Source organism: Anolis sagrei, chromosome 7 (assembly GCF_037176765.1).
Source record: "Anolis sagrei isolate rAnoSag1 chromosome 7, rAnoSag1.mat, whole genome shotgun sequence".
Lineage (NCBI taxonomy): Eukaryota > Metazoa > Chordata > Lepidosauria > Squamata > Dactyloidae > Anolis > Anolis sagrei.
The window spans coordinates 16,118,775-16,140,829 of record NC_090027.1 but is presented as its reverse complement, the minus strand read 5'-3'; the positions used below and the strand labels follow the sequence as shown (position 1 = coordinate 16,140,829).

General features: G+C 43.4%; 1 protein-coding gene across 2 annotated transcripts in view; it reads left to right on the top strand.

The window, feature by feature from the left end:
- Nucleotides 1-21,582, top strand: part of DBNL (drebrin like) — a 45,921-nt gene extending 24,339 nt beyond the window's left edge. The window contains exons 9-14 of one of the 2 annotated variants that reach the window (XM_060787662.2): nt 4,234-4,305; nt 6,811-6,916; nt 10,302-10,451; nt 12,520-12,641; nt 15,668-15,773; nt 17,386-21,582. In XM_060787662.2, coding sequence (XP_060643645.2) covers nt 4,234-4,305; nt 6,811-6,916; nt 10,302-10,451; nt 12,520-12,641; nt 15,668-15,773; nt 17,386-17,525 — 696 coding nt within the window. In that variant the 3' untranslated portion in view covers nt 17,526-21,582. The remainder of the gene's footprint in view (nt 1-4,233; nt 4,306-6,810; nt 6,917-10,301; nt 10,452-12,519; nt 12,642-15,667; nt 15,774-17,385) is intronic. The other variant, XM_060787663.2, reaches the window with a different exon arrangement.
- The last annotated feature ends 473 nt before the right edge of the window (nt 21,583-22,055 follow it).

Below are 22,055 nucleotides of genomic sequence, written 5' to 3'. Positions count from 1 at the left end.
CTCATCCAGACCATTACAGCGGCCAGGCACCGGTTCAGGACTTCGACGGCCTCCTTAGTAGCAGGTGGGAAGGAGTGACAGAGTTGGACATCATCTGCGTACAGATGACACCGCACCCCGAAACTCCGGATGATCTCACCCAGCGGCTTCATGTAGATGTTAAACAGCATGGGGGACAGGATGGAGCCCTGAGGAACCCCACAGGTCAAAGGCTGTGGTGTTGAACAGGAGTCCCCCAATAACACCTTCTGGGTACGGCCCTCCAGAAATGACCGGAGCCACTGCAAAGCAGTGCCCCCGAGACCCATCTCTGCAAGGCGCCCCAGAAGAATACCGTGGTCGACGGTATCGAAGGCCGCTGAGAGGTCCAGGAGCACCAACAGGGACACACTCCCCCTGTCTAGCTCCCGGCGCAGATCATCGACTAAGGCGACCAAGACCGTCTCGGTACCATGTCCCGGTCTGAAACCAGACTGTGCTGGATCCAGATAATCCGTGTCTCTCAAGAATACCTGGAGTTGTGAGGCCACCACGCTTTCCATGACTTTGCCCAAGTAGGGAAGATTGGAAACAGGCCGAAAGTTTTCGAATTTGGTGGGGTCCAGTGATGGCTTCTTCAACAGCGGCTTTATAATAGCCTGTTTTAGGCTCGCTGGAATCTTGCCTTCCCGAAGGGAGGCATTCACCTCCACCGTTACCCACTCGGCCAATCCCCCTCTGGCCTCCTTCAGAAGCCAGGATGGGCAGGGGTCTAGGATGGACGTGGTGGGCCTCATTCCTCCAAGTATCTTGTCCACATCCTCGGGCTTCACAAACTGAAAAGAATCCAACAAAATAGGACAAGCAGGTGCTTGTGTCACATCCACAGAGACTGCACTTAATGTGGCGTCCAGCTCAGAGCGGATCAAAGCGACTTTGTCTGCAAAGAACCGAGCAAATGCTTCACAGCGCGTGACCGAATTGTCAGGGCTCCCACCTGAGGTAGGGGGAGTTAAAAGACCTCTGACAATCCGAAACAGCTCCGCCGGACGGTTCTTTGCAGACGCAATAGTAGCCGCAAAGAAAGTTTTCTTTGCGGCTTTTATTGCCGCGGCATATGCCCTTAGAAAGGACACAAACCGTGTTCGATTTGGCTCGCTTGGGTCCGAGCGCCACACGCTCTCTAGTACCCTCTTCCTTCGCTTCATCGCTGCCAGCTCCTCAGTGAACCAAGGGGCTGGTTTAGCTCGGTTACTCGAGAGGGGACGTTCCGGAGCGATCCTGTCAATTGCCCTGGTCATCTCCCCATTCCAGAGAGCGACCAAGGCCTCGACATGGTCACCTACCGAGGTGGCGGGAAAATCCCCAAGAGCCGTCAGGAATCCATTCGGATCCATAAGCCTCCTGGGGCGGACCTTCTTAATGGGTCCTCCACCTCTGCAGAGGTTAGGGGGCGCAGTGAGCCTAAATCTGATCAAGAAGTGGTCGGTCCATGGCAACGGAGAGATAGACAGCTCCTCCACACCGCCACCCTGCTCCCATCCCTGGCAGAAGACCAAGTCCAATGTGTGTCCAGCACAGTGGGTGGGGCCAGTTATCCGTTGGGACAGCCCCATGGTTGCCATGGCGGACATGAAGTCCTGAGCCGCTCCTGTGAGGGTTGCCTCGGCATGGATGTTGAAGTCCCCCAGCACAAGGAGCTGTTGGGACTCCACCGCCAGGCTCGAGACCACCCCCGCTAGCTCAGGTAGGGAGACTGTAGTGCAGCGAGGTGGACGGTACACTAGCAGAATCCCTATTCTGTCCCGGTCACCCACCCTCAGGTGGACGCATTCAAAATTTGTGGTCTGCGGGATGGGGCTCCTGGTCAGATGGATGGAATCTCTATAGACCACTGCGACCCCGCCTCCCCGTCCTCCGGCTCTTGGTTGGTGTTGCACGGAGAAACCTGGAGGGCAAAGCTGGGAGAGATTTACGCCCCCAGCTTCATCCAACCAGGTCTCCGTGATGCACGCCAGATCTGCCCGCTCCTCCAGGATTAAATCCTGGATCCAGGTCGTTTTTCCGTTGACAGATCTGGCGTTCAACAACACCACCTTCAAGCCGGAGGGTCCGCTCACCTGGTTACACCAATTTACCTTAGGAGACCGATTGGGGGTTGTTAATATGGATAAGCGTTCCGAATTAGGCCGAATTTGAGGTCTCCTTTTTCCGCATCTCCTCCTTCCCACCACGACCTCTATGGGGGCCCCTCGGCTAGTGGAAGACCTCCCCCCCTCCATGCCGCCATCCATAGTCAAGAAATTGCTTTCTACTTTGCTCGTTGTTAGATTTTTTGGTTCTTGCCAACATCCTCTCTCCCCCTCCCCCTCCCTCCCTATCCCATTTTCGTTCGCAGGCTCCAACCCACCTCCTTTTTTGCCCCCTCCGCTACACAGAAGTAACAGGGACAGTACATAAATGGGGATGGGGAACCACATGGATAGCAGCAATACAGATGGTGGTGGTGTTCCAGCCACACCAATGGGCTAGATCTTAAAGTGCAAGTTTTTAAATGCAGCCCTGTCTATAGTAGTATTTAATCAACAGCAGACACTACGTGCTATCGGGCACAATCATAAAGTGCTAGGTCTAAAGTGCTCTATTCGACAATAATTAAAGTGCGGCACGGAGGGATGGGGAAGGGGCGAAAGTGCTGGTGCAATCTAGCAGCAGGCGGCAGGCGCCTAAAGTGCTCTATTATGTTCTCACCATATTGGTACAAATGACAACCAGGAATATACTAAGTTGGTAGTATATATTACCCTCCAATGGGGATGAAAGTGATGGCAAATTAGTTAACTATTGATATGATCCCCGGTGGAATCTTTAGACGGTTGGTATACAAGCGGATGGGGCTTCCGGAGGTGACAACTCAGCGGTGGGCAGCACAGATGGTCAATCAAACTCTCATTCAGTATGTATCAATATAGGGGCTGGCTTAAAGGTCTATTAAGGCTAGCACCAAAGGTCTACACACTACTGAGGCCAGCACAAGAGGTCTACACAATATTAAGGCACATACAAAGGTTCTACACAATATTAGTCAACGCTGAAAAGATGAAACTCTAGAAGATCCAGCAGTGGTGGCAAAGGTGAAATCTAGCAGCGATGACAAGGCGGCGGGCCAAATGGTGGTGGCCGCGATGGAAGGCGGCAGCGATGGCCCAGCGGCGGCCCAGCAGCTGCAGCGGTAGCGATGGAAAGGCGGCGATGGTGAGGCGAGGCGCCAAGATGGCGGCCGCAACAGCCGCGGCGTTCTCCGTGCCCTGGCTTGGCCCAATGGCCCCAGCGGTGGACCGGTCGCAGCAGCGGCAGCGATGGTGAAGGCGGGGCGCCAAGATGGCGGCCTCAGCGGCCGCGACACTCTCCGTGGCCCAGCAGTGGTCCGGTCGTACCGGCGGCGGTGAGGGGACGGCGGCGGCGATGGAGAAGCGGGACGCCCTGGCTCGGCCCTGGCCCCAGCGGTGGTCCGGTCGCAGCGGCAGCGGTGAAGGGACGGCGGCGGCAATGGAAAAGCGAGACGCAAGATGGCGGCTGCAGATGTAGAGCTTTATAGATGTAGAGGCCTCCTTGCAGATTGCTGAGTCACACCCCACTGGAGGAGGCCTGGGCTGCTGGCTACTCACAAGGAGTCCTGGGAGCAGGCTGGAGATCTTTATTGCCCCTTCACAGCAGCACAGCAGACTCAGTCCCTGGCAGGCCTGTGGACTCAGCTTTATAGATGTAGAGGCCTCCTTGCAGATTGCTGAGTCACACCCCACTGGAGGGGGGATATCAAAAGGATATCTTCATTTGAATCTAATTTTAAGTCTGTGTCAATTATTCCTAACAAATAATATTCTGGGTTTTTTTTGGATTTTTTTTTCTTAAATATCTTTTGACATTCTTCATGTATTAATTTCCAATATTTTTGTGCTTCTCTACAAGTCCACCACATTTGATAGAAACTGCCCTCATGGTCATTGCATTTTTTACACTGTTCATCTGCATAGTTCTCAAAAGACCTGTAAAGAAAACTGGACTCTATTGTGTTCATTGGTCATTCTCCTAGGGACACTGAACAAATAGTTCATAACAAAGGCTGAGGTGTATGTCCGTTGGCCAGGTTCTGAATTCTCATTCCCACAACTCCAACAATTCTCATTCAAGACTCTCTCTTGCTTAGACCTATCTGTGCTTTACTTTACCTTGAAGAATTATCTTATGTTACAGAAGGAACATGAAGAAGAGCACAGCAAGCTGCAGAAGGGTTTCCGTAGGAGTGAGTCCGTGGAGAAAGCACAGGTAAAGAGCTCCTTGCCAGGCACCAGCTGCCATGACATTAAAACTCTAACTTTGCTGCAATCAGTCTCTGAATTTATCCTCTCCATGCTCTTTCTCAATGCTGAATAAGAACTGATCTGTTTGTCCAGGTTTGTCCCCGATCTTCTGTAAATTATACCAGTCACCTCTTGCAAATAGGCGCTTAGTTAAAACTGAGCTATATATAAGCATTTCAAATAACAATGCACACTTTGTATCGAAATATAACTTCAAGTGTGGATATATTACACAAATAATCCAGCAGTTGTATATCCACACTTGACTACAGTTGATTCAGCAAATTATATATGCAGTTATCAGAGCCGTAGCCAGAAAAAAAAATTCGGGAGGGGTTGAAATTTTCGGGGGGGTGGGGTTGAAACCTGCCTCCTAGCTCACGCTGAAGCAAAGAGCACAGCAGAGGGCAGAACAGCCTTCCATAGCCTGCAGCTCCGCCCCTGTCAACCACCTCCACCAAGTCTGTCCTTCTTAATGAGAACATTCAACACACACACATCCAACTTGGTTGCTTCACTACATCGGCTATTGCTGCAAGTAATGACAGTATGAATAAATTGCCAATATTTGCCTGAGATAGTACTTGCAGTTCTGGAGGGACTCTTAATTTTTTGCATCTCATAGACTTAGCAGCATGGGGATTGGGTTAACCATGAGTAAACCAAGTTTTTTAAAAATTCTGAAATATTTGGGGGGGGGGGTTGAACTCCTAACCCCCCCCCCCCTCGCTACAGGCACTTATATATATGCACTTCTATGCAGATGAATCTTGAGGTATTCTTTGGCACAATATCAAGAATGGAAATAGTGCTGCTTCCTGTTCCAGTTGTATGGTCCTCAAGATGGCGTGCTCCAGCAGCCTTGGAAGATAGTCCTTGCTTGAATCTTTTCTTCATTTCTCTTGGACCTTTGGTTTGGGCTCTGAAAGTTGCTCAGCTATTATTATTACTATTATTAACTTTATTTATACCCCGCTAACATCTCCCGAAGGACTCGGTGCGGCTTACAAAAGGCCAAGGCCCAACACATCAATAAAACAACAGCATAACAAATACAACAATAAATAAACTCATAAAGCAGAACAATAAACATTAAAGCAATAGCAATAAACATTAGAAAATAACACCATGACGCATTTAAAAACTAAGGCCGGGCCAAATGTAATGAATAAAATTTAAAAATGCTGGACATGACAGGTAAAATGGATAGGTTTTTAGAGATAGATGCGGTGTGCAGACAATCTTAAATCTCTAATAAAGTGCATTTGGGACATGATGCTAGGAGTTTCTTATTCTGGAAAGGCACATTGGAACAGTCACGTCTTCAAGCTCTTCCTAAAGACTGCCAGTGTTGGGGCTTCTCTGATATCCTTGGGGAGAGAGTTCCAGAGTCGGGGGGGCTACCACAGAGAAGGCCTTGTCCCTCGTCCCCACCAAACGCAGTTGCATTTGGGACCCCTGATAACTCCCCCCCCTCCCATCCTTTCTTTTTGTACACAACGATTGGTTTTCTTTCAGGCATCTGCCCTTAACTTGGACTCCTCTCCCTCCTTGTTGTGCCTTCTCACTAATTCTGTTCTATATCCGTCAGTAATTTGATTAGGGTCTTCTTCCATCTATCAAGTACCAGTAACTTGTTTCTTCTGTCACTCCCCTTAAAAGTCACTATTTAGCATGGACTCTAGATTGGGTTTTTTTAATTCACCCTTGGATGCTCAATAATTAACATAGTTAAATGACACAGAAAGGTCTGCTGAGATAATCTCATACAAATACTAAGCTTATGACAAAGCTATTTATTCAGTATTATTGCAAAAATGTAATACTAGCTTGTTTATTTTCAAGTTTGAATGTGTTTTTGAAGTGGGAGGTTTCAATGGAGGTTGGTCTTGGTGCCAATTTTTTTTTTTTTTTTAAGCTTAGAGTATTTCTTTCTTTTTTCTTTACATCATTTTTATCGCGCCCATTTCAGCCTGAAGGTGACTCAGGGCAGTGTACAGACCGCCAACAATTAGATGCTCCCTCCCTCCCTCTCTCTATATATATATATACATATACACATACATACATACATCAGTTAAAAGCAATTAAATCACATCATAAATACATATAAAAACCATATAAGCAATAAAAACGATAAGAATCTATAAAAACAATTTCTTCCAGTAACTAATTATTATGCCCAGGAATTTCTGAAGAATATCATTTTCAGGTTTTTAGCATGTTGTTATGTGTGTGTGTGTGTGTATAGAGAGAGAGAGAGAGTTGGGGGCGGGGTGCAGGCTGTTAAATTCTGTTCTGTTGCTTGCCTGTTTTCCCCCTTGAATGGATTAGAGGTGACTTCATATATTGACAGCCACTTCTTGCATGCAAAAATTAGATAGCAGCTCTAATCAGTACTAGTAAGTTTACTTTTCTCCCCTGATTTACTATGTGTTTCTAGGAATCATTATAGTTTTTTTCCATGCAGGAAGCAGCATCGCTAATAGCTCAAAGATCAATGAATCCTCGTGATATCTTCAAACAGAAGGAGAGGTCCATGTCTACAGAAGGAGCGGCCAGCAGTTCCCAGCCAGGTATCAAGGACAACAACTCGCTCCTTTCTTGAAAGCATGGCTACAGATAGGCTGTGCATGCTGAGAGCAGGGGAAAATGCTGCTTAAAGCAAGCTTCTTCAACCTGCAGCCCTCCAAGTGTTTTGGACTTCAGCTCCAAGATTTCCTGATGATTGAACAAACTGGCTAGATCTTCTGGGAGTTGGATGGCCACAGGTTGAAGAGCATCAAAATGGCATAAACACAAAGGCTTCCCCCAGTTTTGGTGGCAAAACCATTATAGCTGATGAACTAAGACTTGTGTCAATAACAATTTGTACATGTAACATGGGCACTAAAGGGATGGTGCGTCTTTGGTTTTTTAGTGTGGGTTATGATACTAAGCAATGGAGGTGGGGTTGGAATCTCATAAGTAGAAGAGAAGAAACAGTATATCACTTCACTTCTTGCATGGCTGGCAAACTACAACATGTCAGATGAAGGAGAATTCCTCCCTGTGACTTCAATCCATGCTACAACCATCTCAAAGCAAGTTCCTGTACATTTAGCTACAGCAACAGACAAGAACCAGATATATCACAAGGCAAAAAGTACTGCTCATGAGTGCTTGGCTAGCAGTTACAGTGGCTTTGTTTTGTCAACATACACAGGCTGAATGCCATCTATAACGATCAAGCACCACCTAAAGTGCATGAACGCGGCTGTTCACCAAAAATATGAAGCTGTCAAAAGGAAGAGGGAGTATGGTTTCTGAAACAGTTGTATAGATTTGAATTTCTCTTTAAATTAGTCGTTGAAATATATCCCACTGGTTATATAACACTACCAGCGGAGTTTAAAGCAGAGAAGGGGAGAGACACTTAGTATTTTAAAAGGTAGGAACAGGGAAACACTAAAACTTGAGAGATTTAAAATGATTCTTCAAATGAATCCTGCTGCCACCATTCCAATAATAATCAGGCCGAGGTAATATTGTGAGTTTGTTCTGTAACACACACTGGGCCACTATAGTTTCTTAGTGGCTGCTGTGAAACTGACTTTATGAATACTTTGATCACGAAGGTACACACACTGAGGCTGGTATAAGGACAAGAATGTTTATTGAACCTGCTTGAATTAATTCAGGTATAAATGCTTAATGGTTTCAGAAAATACTGGCATGTAAAGCTTGTGGTTGCATTAGAGTAAAATCATAAACACTTCTGGGTTACAAGTCTTCAAAGTTTCACCACAGAAAATTACTTCAGGAAATTAATCTCTGACAGTAACTCCCAAAACTGATCCTTAGGAATCTAGCCAAAACTATCCTGAACTAGACTTCCCTTGGAATTGAACTGTCCACTAACTGGGCACTGCGCCACAACAGTATTCTAGCTATCTACTAATAGCTACTCTGAATTCCTCACAAAAGACTAACCCAATCTTCTTTTCTAAACCCAAACTTGCTCTGAGCTAACACCAACTCTCTCTCTTAACTCCCAAACGCCAACTCCAACTGACTAACTGGGACTTCAAGCCTCTGTTTTAAAAGGACACTTTTCCCCTCTAAACAACTTAGGCTCCGCTCCCATCTTTCTAGCCAATCCTAGCCTCCTTATTTCCCCGCTAAGACTTGAACACGCCCACTCAAGGAAAACCTAACTAAAATGGCTTCCACCCGGCTCCCTTTGCTAAAATGGATGGCATGGCTTTGCCAGGTCCACTCTCTTAGGCTTCAGCCAGCAAGCTAAGGTAAGGGATTAGAGAGCCACTCCTGCTGGGAATACGGAAGGGGAATGTTGGGCTGCTGTGGTTCAGACAAGACAAAATTCAAGTATTCAAGTATAGCAATGTTGTGTTACTCTGTGTGTTCACTCTTCCCTTGTTATGTGTGAGATGTTCTGTCTTAAAATACCCTTTGTCACTGTAGAGTTTGGCATCTAAAAACAATGTATGTGCTTACGTTTTAGAAAGAAAGGAGTTTTGTGCTCAGATTTCTATGTGAAACAGGCTGCATTGAACAAACTGCTCTAGTGTGTGGTTTGCAAGTTCCCCTTTATTATTATTGTTCCCTTTCCCACCCCAGGTGTTTGAATTGAGAAACCAATTTAGGCCAATGGCAAGAAACATGTAACTCTAGCTCAGTGTTTCTCAACCTTCCTAATGACGCGACCCCTTAATACAGTTCCTCATGTTGTGGTGACCCGCAACGATCAAATTATTCATGTTGCTACTTCATAGCTGTAATTTTGCTACTGTTACGAGTCATAAAGTAAATATCTGATATGCAGATATTTTCAGATCTGAAATTTTCATTTACTGGCACAAATACCTGATATGCCCAAATTCGAATACTGGTGGTGTTGCGAAGGATTGACTTTGTCATTTGGGAGTTGTAGTTCCTGGAATTTATAGTTCACCTCCAATCAAAGAGCATTCTGAACTCCACCAACGATGGAATTGAACCAAACTCCCCACACAGAACTCCCATGACTAACAGAAAATACCAGAAGGGTTTGGTGGGCATTTGACATTGAGTTTTCAAGTTGTAGTTCACCTATATCCAGAGAGCACTGTGGACTCAAACAAAGATGGATCTGGACCAAACTTGGCAACAATCCTCAATATGCTCAAATGTGAACACTGGTGAAGTTTGGGGAAAATAGACCTTGGGGAAAATTGACCTTGGAAAATTGACCAGTGGCGCAGTGGGTTAAAGTGCTGAGCTTGTTGACCGAAAGGCCGCAGGTTCGATTCCGGGGACTGGCATGAGCTTCCGCTGTCAACCCTAGCTTCTGCCAAACTAGCAGTTCGAAAACATGCAAATGCGAGTAGATCAATAGGTACCACTCCGGCGGGAAGGTAAGGGCGCTCCATGCAGTTATGCCGGCCACATGACCTTGGAGGTGTCTACGGACAACACCGGCTCTTCGGCTTAGAAATGGAGATGAGCACCACACCCCAGAGTCAGACATGACTGGACTTAATGTCAGGGGACAACCTTTACCTTTTAGACCTTGACATTTGGGAGTTGTAGTTACTTGGATTTATAGTTCACCTACAATCAAAGAGCATTCTGAACTCCACCAGTGATAGAATTGGGCCAAACTTCCCACACAGAACCCTCATGACCAACAAAAATATTGTGCTTTCTGATGGTCTTTAGCGACCCTCTGACATTCCCTCATGACCCCCTTAGGGGTCCTGACCCCCAGTTGAGAAACACTGTATTGCAGCTTTCACCATCTCTTGCCAGGATAATCAGTAATATAAGATGATGGGGAGCTGTAGACAATTAGGAGGCTATAGCTTAGTAACTGAGGTTGAATTGAGTCACTTGCCCAGGCCCTACTCAGCACATGTTAGTAGTAAGGACTGTGTGTCTTACCAGATCCTGTTTTTGCATTAACCTCCCCCACTTTCTTAGGCAAGTTACGGAGCCCTTTTCTGCAGGAGAATAATCACATGGAGATTCCTGCGTCCCCTGTTCATCCTGCTGTTCAAGAGGTTCACCCTCCTCCTGTGGTTCACTCATCTGTACATGACACACCTCCAGTCTCTCCTGCTCCTGAAACTGGTAAAATGCTATGAGAGAGCAAGAAATTGTAGTTCTTTGCATCAAAAATTTTAATAGCTGACAGTGTTTTTCAGATAGATAGATAGATAGATAGATAGATAGATAGTGATCTCACAAGTTCCAACCACAAAGCAGTAAAAGAGTCCATAATTAACAGGTCGCCTTTAATAAATTGAAATCTACTGTTTGATATATTTACAGTTGACTTCTGTCATCTAAGCAACCAAATATTTTTTCTTCTAAACATTGACTTAGCCAGCAAAGCTTTCAAAAGCAATGTCTTCAACTGTTGGTTCCTGTCATTCTCCTGATTGACTACAGTCCTTTTTAACTAGAAAATTCTGGGAGTTGTAGTCCAAAAATATAATTTCAAAGCTCTTCTAGCCTGTTCTCTGATGAAGCACATTTCCATTCTTCCTATATATTTTGCTTTCCAAATGGATATTACCAAAGTTTTTTGCACAGTCTATTCTCCAGTAGCTAGATTTAGTTTCAATATAGGTCTGTGCTCTTTCTGTTAATGCATATAAAGCCCCCAGTGATTTGTAGAGTCACCAGCTATTCCAGTAGTACAAGAAAGTACGCATTCAGATGTCAACATGCTGTCTGGCTTATTAGCTCAGTTATCGTTCCTTATCTAACAAGAGAAGTACCATGTTTTCCCTCTGTTTTCTTTCCTCTTCAGTATTTCTGTCTGCAGTATGGGGTGTTTGTATTTTGTGCTCCTTGAAACATGTGTGTCCCAGTCCTGTTGCTTTATATATGTTTATCCTTTTGCTGGATCAAGACAAATGGCTTTTGTATCTCAGAAGATTTAAAAAAGTAGAGCTGATTATGGTTAAATGTGCTCCCTGGTGGTGCAGCAGGTTAAACCGCTGAGCTGCTGAATTTGCTGACCAAAAGGTTGATGGTTCAAATCCAGGGAGCGGGATGAGCTCCTGCTGTTAGACCCAGCTTCTGCCAACCTAGTAGTTCGAAAACATGCAAATGTGAGTAGATCAAGAGGTACCGCTTGTGTGGGATGATAATGGCACTCCATGCAGTATGCTGGCCACATGACCTTGGAGGTGTCTATGGACAACGCCAGCTCTTTGGCTTAGAAAAGGAGATGAGCACCACTCTCAGAGTCGAACACAGCTAGACTTAATGTCTGGGGAAACCTTTGCCTTTACGTATTGTATCAATTTATTTATTTATTTATTTACAGTATTTATATTCCGCCCTTCTCATACTGCAGGGGACTCAGGGCGGATTACAATGTACATATACATGGCAAACATTAAATGCCACAGACACACAACATATATATAGACAGACACTCAGAGGCTATTTAACATTCCAGCTCCTGGCCACCAGTGGAGCTATCGCTTCACCGTCCGTTTGTGACACCGATGAAGTACTTCCTCATTCTTTGCATACTTCCTGGAGATTTGTATGGCCTCGTAAATCAGTTAAATTAGCCTCCCCACATAAGTGGTACCTAAATTTCATACTAGACAGATGCAACTGTCTTTTGGGCTGCAAAGGTTGACAACAAACTACGCAATTTTGGTTGGAAGCTCACTCCAACCCGGGCTGGCTTCGAATTCATGACCTTTTGGTCAGTAGTGATACTAATGCAGCTGAATTTCTAGCCAGCTGCACCACAGTCCCACATAAAATAGCCTGAATTTGTTAATTGGTAATTGAAGGATGGGAGAAAAATAGCAAGAAAATAACTGCCAAATGTGAAAGAGAAAACAAAAGAAGGACGTAACTGTTGTGCCAAAATGTATGAGAAAATTCACATCACAAAATACAGTTGTGAATTATTTCCACATTATAAAATACACAAAAATACTCAGCTCCACTTATCTGAGTAAATAAAGTTTTTGTTTGATGTATGAGCATGATGCCAACTCCTTTTTTGTGCAGGTTTTCTGCAGGATTTGTAAGCGCGATATGCTATCTCCAGCTTCTTTTGAGGAAAACAGGATATAAAAATATACAACCAGTATTTCAGATAGTAGAAAAACTGTAGTGAATCTGACAAATTTGAAATAGAAAATACTGTTTTGCTTCTTTTCAGGTGATTCTGTCAAACAGAATAACTACACACCAGCCGCTCCTGTCTACCAGCCAGAAGTGACGCATGATGCGGTGTATGAAGAGCCCCCCAGCGAACGAGTTATTTATGATGAGCCACCTGAGGTCAGTCCCTTTAGATCTGGTGAAAGAAAGGTGTTTGTGAGTCAATTGGAGTTGGAGGTGTATTCCTTATGAGTTATAGACACTAGATCTGGAGTAGTGAGTGAGTTCCACAGTTGAACAGCTCTCCTTATGGGCATGAGCTTCTTCCTCACATGCAGGTTGAATCTCCTTTCCTATAATTTGAACCCATAGTTCTGAATCCTAGTCTCCAGGGCAGCAGAAAATAAGCTCACTCTTTCTTGTGGAATCCCTCAAATATTTAAAGATGGCTATTATGTCAATCCTGGGGTGAATTTTTTGGAAACTTACATCTCAGTTGTTTTGTCTAACAGGCGTGTAAGGAAGATCAGGTTTTTTAAAATAGTAATATTATACTACATTTTTGTTTTGTTTTCAGACATAGCCATTAATTTGATTATTTGAATACGTTATTTTGGAAGTAGGGACAATTTAGTTTGCTCCGTCACATGGACAGATCTGCCAGTTTTTATGAGCTCTCCTCTTCATCTGGCCATGTAAGGGTGTAAAAGGCTGTAAGAACGTCAATACTGTGGCAGTAGAATTACTCTTATGCAGAACACATCATGCGATGTGTGGGGCTTGATGAATCCAAAGCTGGAGTTAAAATTGCTGGGAGAAACTTTAACAACCTTAGATATGCAGATGATACCACTTTGATGGCTGAAAACGAGGAGGAGCTGAGGAGCCTTCTAAGCAAGGTAAAAGATGAAAGTGCAAAAGATGGGTTGCAGTTAAACATCATAAAAACCAAGATGATGACAACCAGACTGATTGAGAACTGGCAAATAGAGGGAGAAAATGTGGAGTCAGTGACAGGCTTTGTATCTTTAGGTGCAAAGATTATTGCAGACGCAGACTGCAGCCAGGAAATCAGAAGATGTTTGCTTCTTGGGAGGAGAGTAATGACCAATCTCAATAAAATAGTGAAGATTATTGACATCACACTGGCAATGAAAATCCGCATAATTAAAGCAATGGTATTAGCTGTAGTAACCTATGGATGTGAGAGGCTCATAAGGGAGGCTGAGTGAAGGAAGATAGATGCTTTTGAACTGTGATGTTGGAGGAAAATTCTCCAGAGTGCCTTGGACTGCAAGAAGTTCCAACCAGTCCATACTCCAGGAAAGAATGCCTGGCTGCTCTCTGGAGGGAAGGCTAGTAGAGGCAAAGATGAAGTACTTTGGCCACATAATGAGAAGACGGGAAAATGGAAGGAAAAAGGAAGAGGGGCCGACCAAGGAGAAGATGGATGGATAGTATCTTTGAAGTGACTGGCTTGTCCTTGAAAGAGCTGGTGGTGGCAACGGCCAACAGGGAGCTCTGGCGTGGGCTGGTCCATGAGGTCATGAAAGGTCAGAAGCAACTGAACGAATAAACAACAACAAAAAGAATTACTACATTAAACTTTTGATTCTGGAAACTGTTCATATAAAAGAGACTGGGGAGATTATAAAAGAGATAAATTATAAAAAAATACTGTTAAAATATAAAAAGCCCTTAAGAGGAAATGGTTGTCTTTAAAGGTGATCTAGAAAAGAGATCACTCTTGGCAGTGTCAAAATAGGTAAATATGAGATACAATAGGAAGTGCCAAGAGCAATTACATCCGATTTGGGAATGGACAAGACCATGCAATGTTTCAGGTAGTGGACTAAAGGAAGGGTTCTTTAGTCCTCTCCTAAAACACCTCATGGTCTTGTTGTTGTTGTTCATTTGTTCAGTCGCTTCCGACTCTTCGTGACCTCATTAACCAGCCCACACCAGAGTTCCCTGTCAGCTGTCACCACCCCCAGCTCCTTCAGAGTCAAGCCAGTTACTTCAAGGATCCCATCCATCCACCTTGCCCTTGCTCGGCCCCTCTTCCTTTTTCCTTTCATTTTCCCCAGCATCATTGTCTTCTCTAAGATTTCCTGTCTTCTCATGATGTGGCTAATATACTTCATCTTTGCCTTGGATATCCTTCCCTCCAGTGAGCAGTCAAGCTCTATTTCCTGAAGTATGGACTGGTTGGATCCTCTCACTGCCCAAGGCACTCTCAGAACTTTCCTCCAGCACCACAGTTCAAAAGCATCTATCTTCCTTCACTCAGCCTTCCTTATGGTCCAGCTCTCACATCCGTAGGTGACTATGGGGAATACCATTGCTTTAACTATGCGGATCTTCGTTGCCAGTGTGATGTCTCTACTCTTCAGTATTCTATCGAGATTGGACATTGCTATCCTCCCAAGAAGTAAGCGTCTTCTGATTTCCTGGCCACAGTCTGCATCTGCAGTAATCTTTGCACCTAGAAATACAAAGTCTGTCACGGCCTCCACATTTTCTCCCTCTATTTCCCAGTTGTCAATCATTCTTGTTGCCATAATCTTGGTTTTTATGATGTTTAGCTGCAACCCAGCTTTTGCATTTTCTTCTTTAACCTTGATTAGAAGGCTCCTCAGCTCCTCACTTTCAGCCATCAAAGTGGTATCATCTTCATATCTCAGGTTGTTAATGTTTCTTCCAGCAATTTTCACCCCAGCCTTGCATTCATCAAGCCCCGCACGTCGCTTGATGTGTTCTGCATACAAGTTGAATAGGTTGGGTGAGAGTATACAACCCTGCCGTTTGCCTTTTCCAATCTTGAACCAGTCTGTTGTTCCATGGTCAGTTTTACTGTTGCTACTTGGTCGTTATGCAGATTCCTTAGGAGAGAGACAAGGTGATTTGGTATGCCCAGACCACCAAGAACTTGCCACAATTTGTTGCGATCCACACAGTCAAAGACTTTAAAATAGTCAATAAAACAGAAATAGATGTTTTCCTGAAACTCCCTGCCTTCCTTATGGTCTTATCCATTCTCAAATCTATTGAATCGATTATTTTCCGAGTGTATAAATAAGATGGGTGTTTGATAGCATGGTTTCTTTTTTACAGGAGTTTTAACTGTGAGATATCAATAGTCTGTCATAGTAACTGTCAATCCATTTGGCATATATTACTTTATTCCGTTAACTGTTCTTTTGTAGGAACAGTCTGAAGATAGTAAATATGACTACACTGATGTCTATCAACAAAATGTAAACCTTGAGGGCAAAGGTTTATGTGCTCGAGCTCTATATGACTATCAAGCTGGTAAGTTCTGCCTTCTCTGTTCACTTTTCAAATGAATCCTAGGATGAGCTACTATTTTGCCACTTATAAAGGCAAAACCCATAGCTGATGCAGCCAGAAAGCCAAATCACATGTGAAATAAATTTGCATTTGTTGCCACATGATAGCATTTTTCTTACCCTCAACAAAGATAGTAGTCATTTGAGAACATGCCACATATGAAGTAGATTAGAAACTCTGACCTAATTTGGTTGTGAAAAGATGGATGGAAACGTGGCATAGTGAGGGTACTAGGAAAGAAGAACTAAAAATTAATAGAAGAGCATGACAATTCTTCCTTCTGGCTTGCAAATATTTCCCTCAGTGCCATTGTTCTCACCTTGATACTAACAAGGAGAAGAACCAGGAAAATAAGATTCTGACTTACCTTGTTGCCTTGTTTTTTACTCGTGTTCTATTTTGAAATGGTCATATGACTGATCAAATAAATAAATATTATTACCTTGATACTAACAGGTACTGTCTTCATCTCGTTATCTATCACCATGAGAACACAGATAAAATAATAATAATAATAATAATAATAATAATAATAATAATGGGATCACAAGCCAGAAAAAGTTACAGAGAATGAACACGCCAAACTCCTCTGGGACTCCCGGATTCAGACAGACAGAGTTTTGGAGCATAATACTCCTGACCTAGTAAAGTGGCCTTTTGCAGCTGGCAGATGGTAATCTTGTCAGCACCGATTGTGTTTAACTGCAGGCCAAGGTCTTTAGGCACTGCCTCCAGTGTGCCGATCACCACTTGACTGGCTTGTGCCAGAGTTTTTGCAGTTAGATCTTTAAATCCTCATATTGTGTCAGCTTTTCCAGTTGTTTCTCTTCAATCCTGCTGTCGCCTGGGATTGAAACATCAATGATCCATACTTTGCTTTTTAACACGATCGTGAGATCAGGAGTATTGTGCTCCAAAGCTCTGTCTGTCTGAATTCGGAAGTCCTAGAATAGCTTGACATGTTTATTATTATTATTATTATTATTATTATTATTGACACAAAAGCACAATAGGTCACAGCAACCGAGATCTCTGTGCTGGATTTCATATCACAAAATCACAAATCGAACACTTCCCAAGCGTCTAGGACTGTGTGATATATTTTTATGTGTGATGTAATTATTATTATTATTAATTACACAAAAGTGCAATAGCAAACGAGATCTATATGCTGGATTTCGTATCACAAAATCACAATTCGAACACTTCCCAAGCGTCTAGGACTGTGTGATGTAATAATAATAATAATAATAATAATAATTATTATTATTATTATTATTATTATTTGCCCAGAGGTTGGGAAGATCAAAAAGGTAATCTTCCCAACCTCTGGGCAAATAATAATAATAATAATAATAATAATAATAATAATAATAATTAGAAGGTGCCCTTTGGTGTGGATTATCAAAGCTGGGCAGCATCCATCCTTTGTTATCTGCCATCCCGCTCTATTAGAATCCCTGTGAATATCATGTGTGAGTTAATTTCTTAGGAAATAGCATATACTCGCCTTTTGCTGATTTTTAATAATTTGATTTCCACTCCCTTGAATTGGACTGTATCTGCCTTTCAGCTGATGACACTGAGATCTCTTTTGACCCTGAGAATATTATCACCAACATTGAGATGATCGACGAGGGCTGGTGGCGCGGTTACGGCCCCGACGGCCACTTTGGGATGTTCCCTGCCAACTATGTGGAACTTATTGAGTAGCGGTCCACGCGCGGAGGGAGAACACGAGCAATACTTGAAAGAATGACTCTTGTCCAATCCGATTCTTTGAGGTGAAATTGTGTGTGGCTTTTCAAGGGTAAAGTGCCATTGCTCTGTGCCCTGTAGCCCTCTCTCTACCAGCCCAGTGATGCAGAACCGTTTCTTTGCCTTCTTTTGATTTTCAGGTGAAAATAGGAAATCAGTCTTGGCAGCATATAATAGTTTCCTTCTCCTAGGGCTAAAGGTATTGGCCTAAAATATCCTTTCCAGACACAGCGGGACCAAATTACTTTCTGAATATGGAGTATTCAGGAGATAGGAATGACTTAAGGAAAAACAGAAGGGTTTTCTAATGCTGGCAGATTGCCATTCAAGTACAATTTCAGCTTTCTGAGATAGCATAAGGCGTCTTTTAAGATTGAGCCCTATCGTCCGCAACCCACTTAAACCAGAAGTTTGCCTTGGAGGAAATGGACTGTGAGTTCCAGCTTTTGGAGACTAGCCTTCTGGTGGCTGCTCAGGGCAAGTTCCTGATGGATCTGTGCAAGGTTTCTGCCGTATTTTTGTGCAACTCCCTTCTATTTCAGTGAGTAAATTTTCAAAGGAGAAGCATGCCCTCAAACCACATTCTTTGTGTGAGGACCAAGCTGCTTGGATTTTAAAAGCTTGGATGTTTGGGTAATTTCTCCCCTTGCTTTAGAGCAGTGGTTCTCGACCTTCCTAATGCTGCGACCCCTTAATGCAGTTCCTCATGTTGTGGTGACCCCCAACCACAACACTATTTTTGTTACGACTTCATAACTGTAATTTTGCAACTGTTATGAATCATAATGTAAATATCTGATATACACCAATACCCAATACACCCAAATTTGAATACTGATGGGATTGATTTTGTCATTTGGGAGTTGTAGTTGCTGGGATTTATAGTTCATTTAACTCCCATGACCAACAGAAAATACTGGAAGGGTTTGGTGGGCATTGACCTTGAGAGTTGTAGTTCACCTACATCCAGAGACTAAGCTAGGATGAATCTGGACCAAACTTGGCACAATCCTCAATATGCCCAAATCTGAACACTGGTGGAGTTTGGGGAAAATAGACCTTGATATTTGGGAATTGTAGTTACTAGGATTTATAATTCACCTACAATCAAAGAGCATTCTGAAGCCCACCAACGATGCAATTGAACCAGACTGGGCACACATAACTCTCATGACCAACAGAAAATACTGGAAGGGTTTGGTAACATTCAGACATCCAGAGAGCATTGTGAACTCAAACAGTGATGTATCTGGACTAAACTTGGCACAAATACTCAGTATGCCCAAATATGAACACTGGTGGAGTTTGGGGAAAATAGACCTTGACATTTGGGAGTTGTAGATGGTGGAATTTATAGTTCACCTGTAATCAAAGAGCATTCTGAAGCCCACCAATGATACATTTTGGCCAAACTTCCCACACAACCCCCATGACCAACAGAAAATACTGTGTTTTCTGAATGATCTTTGGCTACCCCTTTGTCCCGACCCCCAGGTTGAGAAACACTGCTTTAGAGCAAAAGCCTTCTGCTCAAATTCCTTGAAACATGGGTCCAAACACAAATACCATGGAAGCAGGCAATAAACAAATGCCTTGGAAACAGTGCTAGCTTGGAAGTGTGGTGAGCATTGCTTTAAATAGAGAAAGCTCGTGTATGCGTGTGTTGTGTTGCTTGGTTAGTAAAAGGGGACCTTGACTTCTGTGTTATCTTTTTGGGAACTCTAAAAAGCCTTATTGCCTTTAGATAGGATTTTGATTAATTTCCCACTCTTTTTTTTAAACGAAGCATAATATAAAGACAACATCTCGAGTAGCTAAGTCAAGCAGGAGTGGTACAACTTTGTGCTGCAATAATTGTGTGGTACTTTGCATTGCTAATCTGCTATTTGTTTTGACGTCAAACGTGTTTGTGTCACATCTGGATTCAAACATTGCATTTGAAATGACATCTGTCGAACTTGCATAGGCACATTGACTACAGGGGTAGGCAGTTTTGAAAAGGAAAATGAAGTGGTGTTCTTTATTTACTGTCCTAATTTTATATAGTTTTTAATACTGGTAGTCAGATTTTGTTCAAGCATGTCGACAATTTCAACAGAAATTAGGAAACCATGAAAATTGACAAAATCTGGCTACCAGTATTTTACAAAAACTCTAAAATTAGGACAGTAAATGAAGAACAGCATTCTGAAAACAGGGGAATTCCAGACAGGAAACAACCAGGGCCAGCTAACAAAGGAACAAAGGAAGGAAGGAGCCAGGTCTTGAAGCTGCAAGGCTTTGCAATGTTAATCAAGGTGATTAATTGCAAATTTCACACTTGCCTCCAACAGACAAGAGTTCTTTCTCTCACCCTGGACATTATTCCACAGATATATAAACCTCTCTTGCTTAGTTTCCAATATACCTCACAACCAGAGCCAGCTAATACCTCCCAACAAAGGATTCCCCCAGTCAGGGAGCAGCCAGGCCTTGAAGCTGCAAGGCTTTGCAGTTCTAATCAAGGTGATTAAGTGCAACATTCACACTTGCTTCCAATGGGACCTTCTACAGAAACCATGAAAATGAAGAGAATTTGGCTACCGGTATTTTTTAAAACTCCAAAATCAAAACAGTAAATAAAGAGCAGCACTCGAAACACAAGGGAATTCCAGACATGAAACAATCAGGGCCAGCTGACACCACTCAACAGAGGATTACCCCAGTCAGGAAGTAGCCAGGCCTTGAAGCTGCAAGGCTTTGCAGTGTTAATCAACATGGTTAATTGCATCATTCACATTTGCCTCCAATAGACAAGAGTTCTTTCTCCCACCCCGGACATTATTCCATAGATCTATAAACCTCACTTGCTTAGTTTCAAACATACCTCACAACCTCTGAGGATGCCTGCCAGTATTAAAAAAAAACAAACCTAAAATTAAGACGGGAAATAAAGAACAACACTCTGAAAACAGGGGAATTCCAGACAGGAAACAACCAGGGTCAGCTAATACCTCCCAACAAAGGATTCCCCCAGTCAGGAAGCAGCCAGGCCTCGAAGCTGCAAGGCTTTGCAGTTCTAATCAAGGTGATTAATTGCAACATTCACACTTGCCTCCAACAGGCAAGAGTTCTTTCTCCCACCCTGGACTGTCTACAGATATATAAACCTCCCTTGCTTAGCTTCCAATATACCTCACAACCTCTGAGTATGCCTGCCATAGATGTGGGCGAAACGTCAGGAGAGAATGCTTCCGGAACATGGCCATACATCCCGGAAAACTCACAGCGACCCATTATGCTATTTGCTTGACGGGTCAAAGCTAACCCTGTAGCGAGGTGGAATCCCATTCTCTCCTCCTTTTTTATGCATGATGTGATAACAATTATGTGAGCAAGGGATCTTAATGCCGCTCTCGGTTCATCTGCTCCAGCTTCTTTTCCTTTAATGGCAATTTGTAGAATGACGGTTTTAAAGATAGATTGTGGGCCCTGCTCATTATTTCATTTCCAAATGTTCCTTTTGCTTTAATCTGTGGAAGCTGAACCTGAATTACCTACTTCATTTCTGGGAAAGGTTTCTGTTTTATCCCTTGTCTCCCCTCCAGTGGTTTGCAAACACAACTGGAGCCTTTTCAAAACGTGTCCTGTGGTAACTCTCCTTAAGACACATTACGGGGCCCTCCTCCTCCTCTTCGTCCTTTTGGCTTAGCAGCTTTGAGGATTCTCGTGAGTGTACTTAAAGAAATCTATGCCCTTCTTTCTGTTACAATAGAGGAGTATGCCCTTGAGGATAGCTATAGCAGCCATCAGTGGCTTTCTAGGGATTCTTCAGAACTATTTTTTTGTTAGGAATACCAAACATCATGCAGAATCATTGCTACTTCAGTTGTTGCTATTCACTGTGCCTCTTGCCTTTGTTCAGACCTCTTTTTCCAACCTCCTGCCATGCATGAAGATTTGGGGTTGGGGGGAAACGCTTGTGACAGGACGGTATGAATAATAATAATAAAAAGTGTGGTGATTAAAACAATTCCCTACAAAGTGTGTATCTGTGTTTGTTTCAAGTGAATGTCCATTATTACTTAAAGGTAAAGGTTTCCCCTGACAATAGGTCTAGTCCTGTCGGACTCTGGAGGTAGTGCTCATCTCCATTTCTAAGCCGAAGAGCCAGCGTTGTCCGTAGACACCTCCAAGGTCATGTCACTGTTAACAGCAGTCTCTGAGGGTGTAACCAGCTTGTTCAGTTTTTTTTTAGTATCTTTATTGAATTTTCTGTGACAAGATTAAAATCAGATAATAAAAAAAAGAAAAAAAAGGTGTGAAGAAGATAGAAAAGAAACAATAGTGGAGAGAAAAAAGAAAAAGAGAAGAATCATAGAATCAAAGAGTTGGAAGAGACCTCACGGGGCCATCCAGTCCAACCCCCTGCCAAGAAGCAGGAATGTTGCAATCAAATCACCCCTGACAGATGGCCATCCAGCCTCTGTTTAAAAGCTTCCAAAG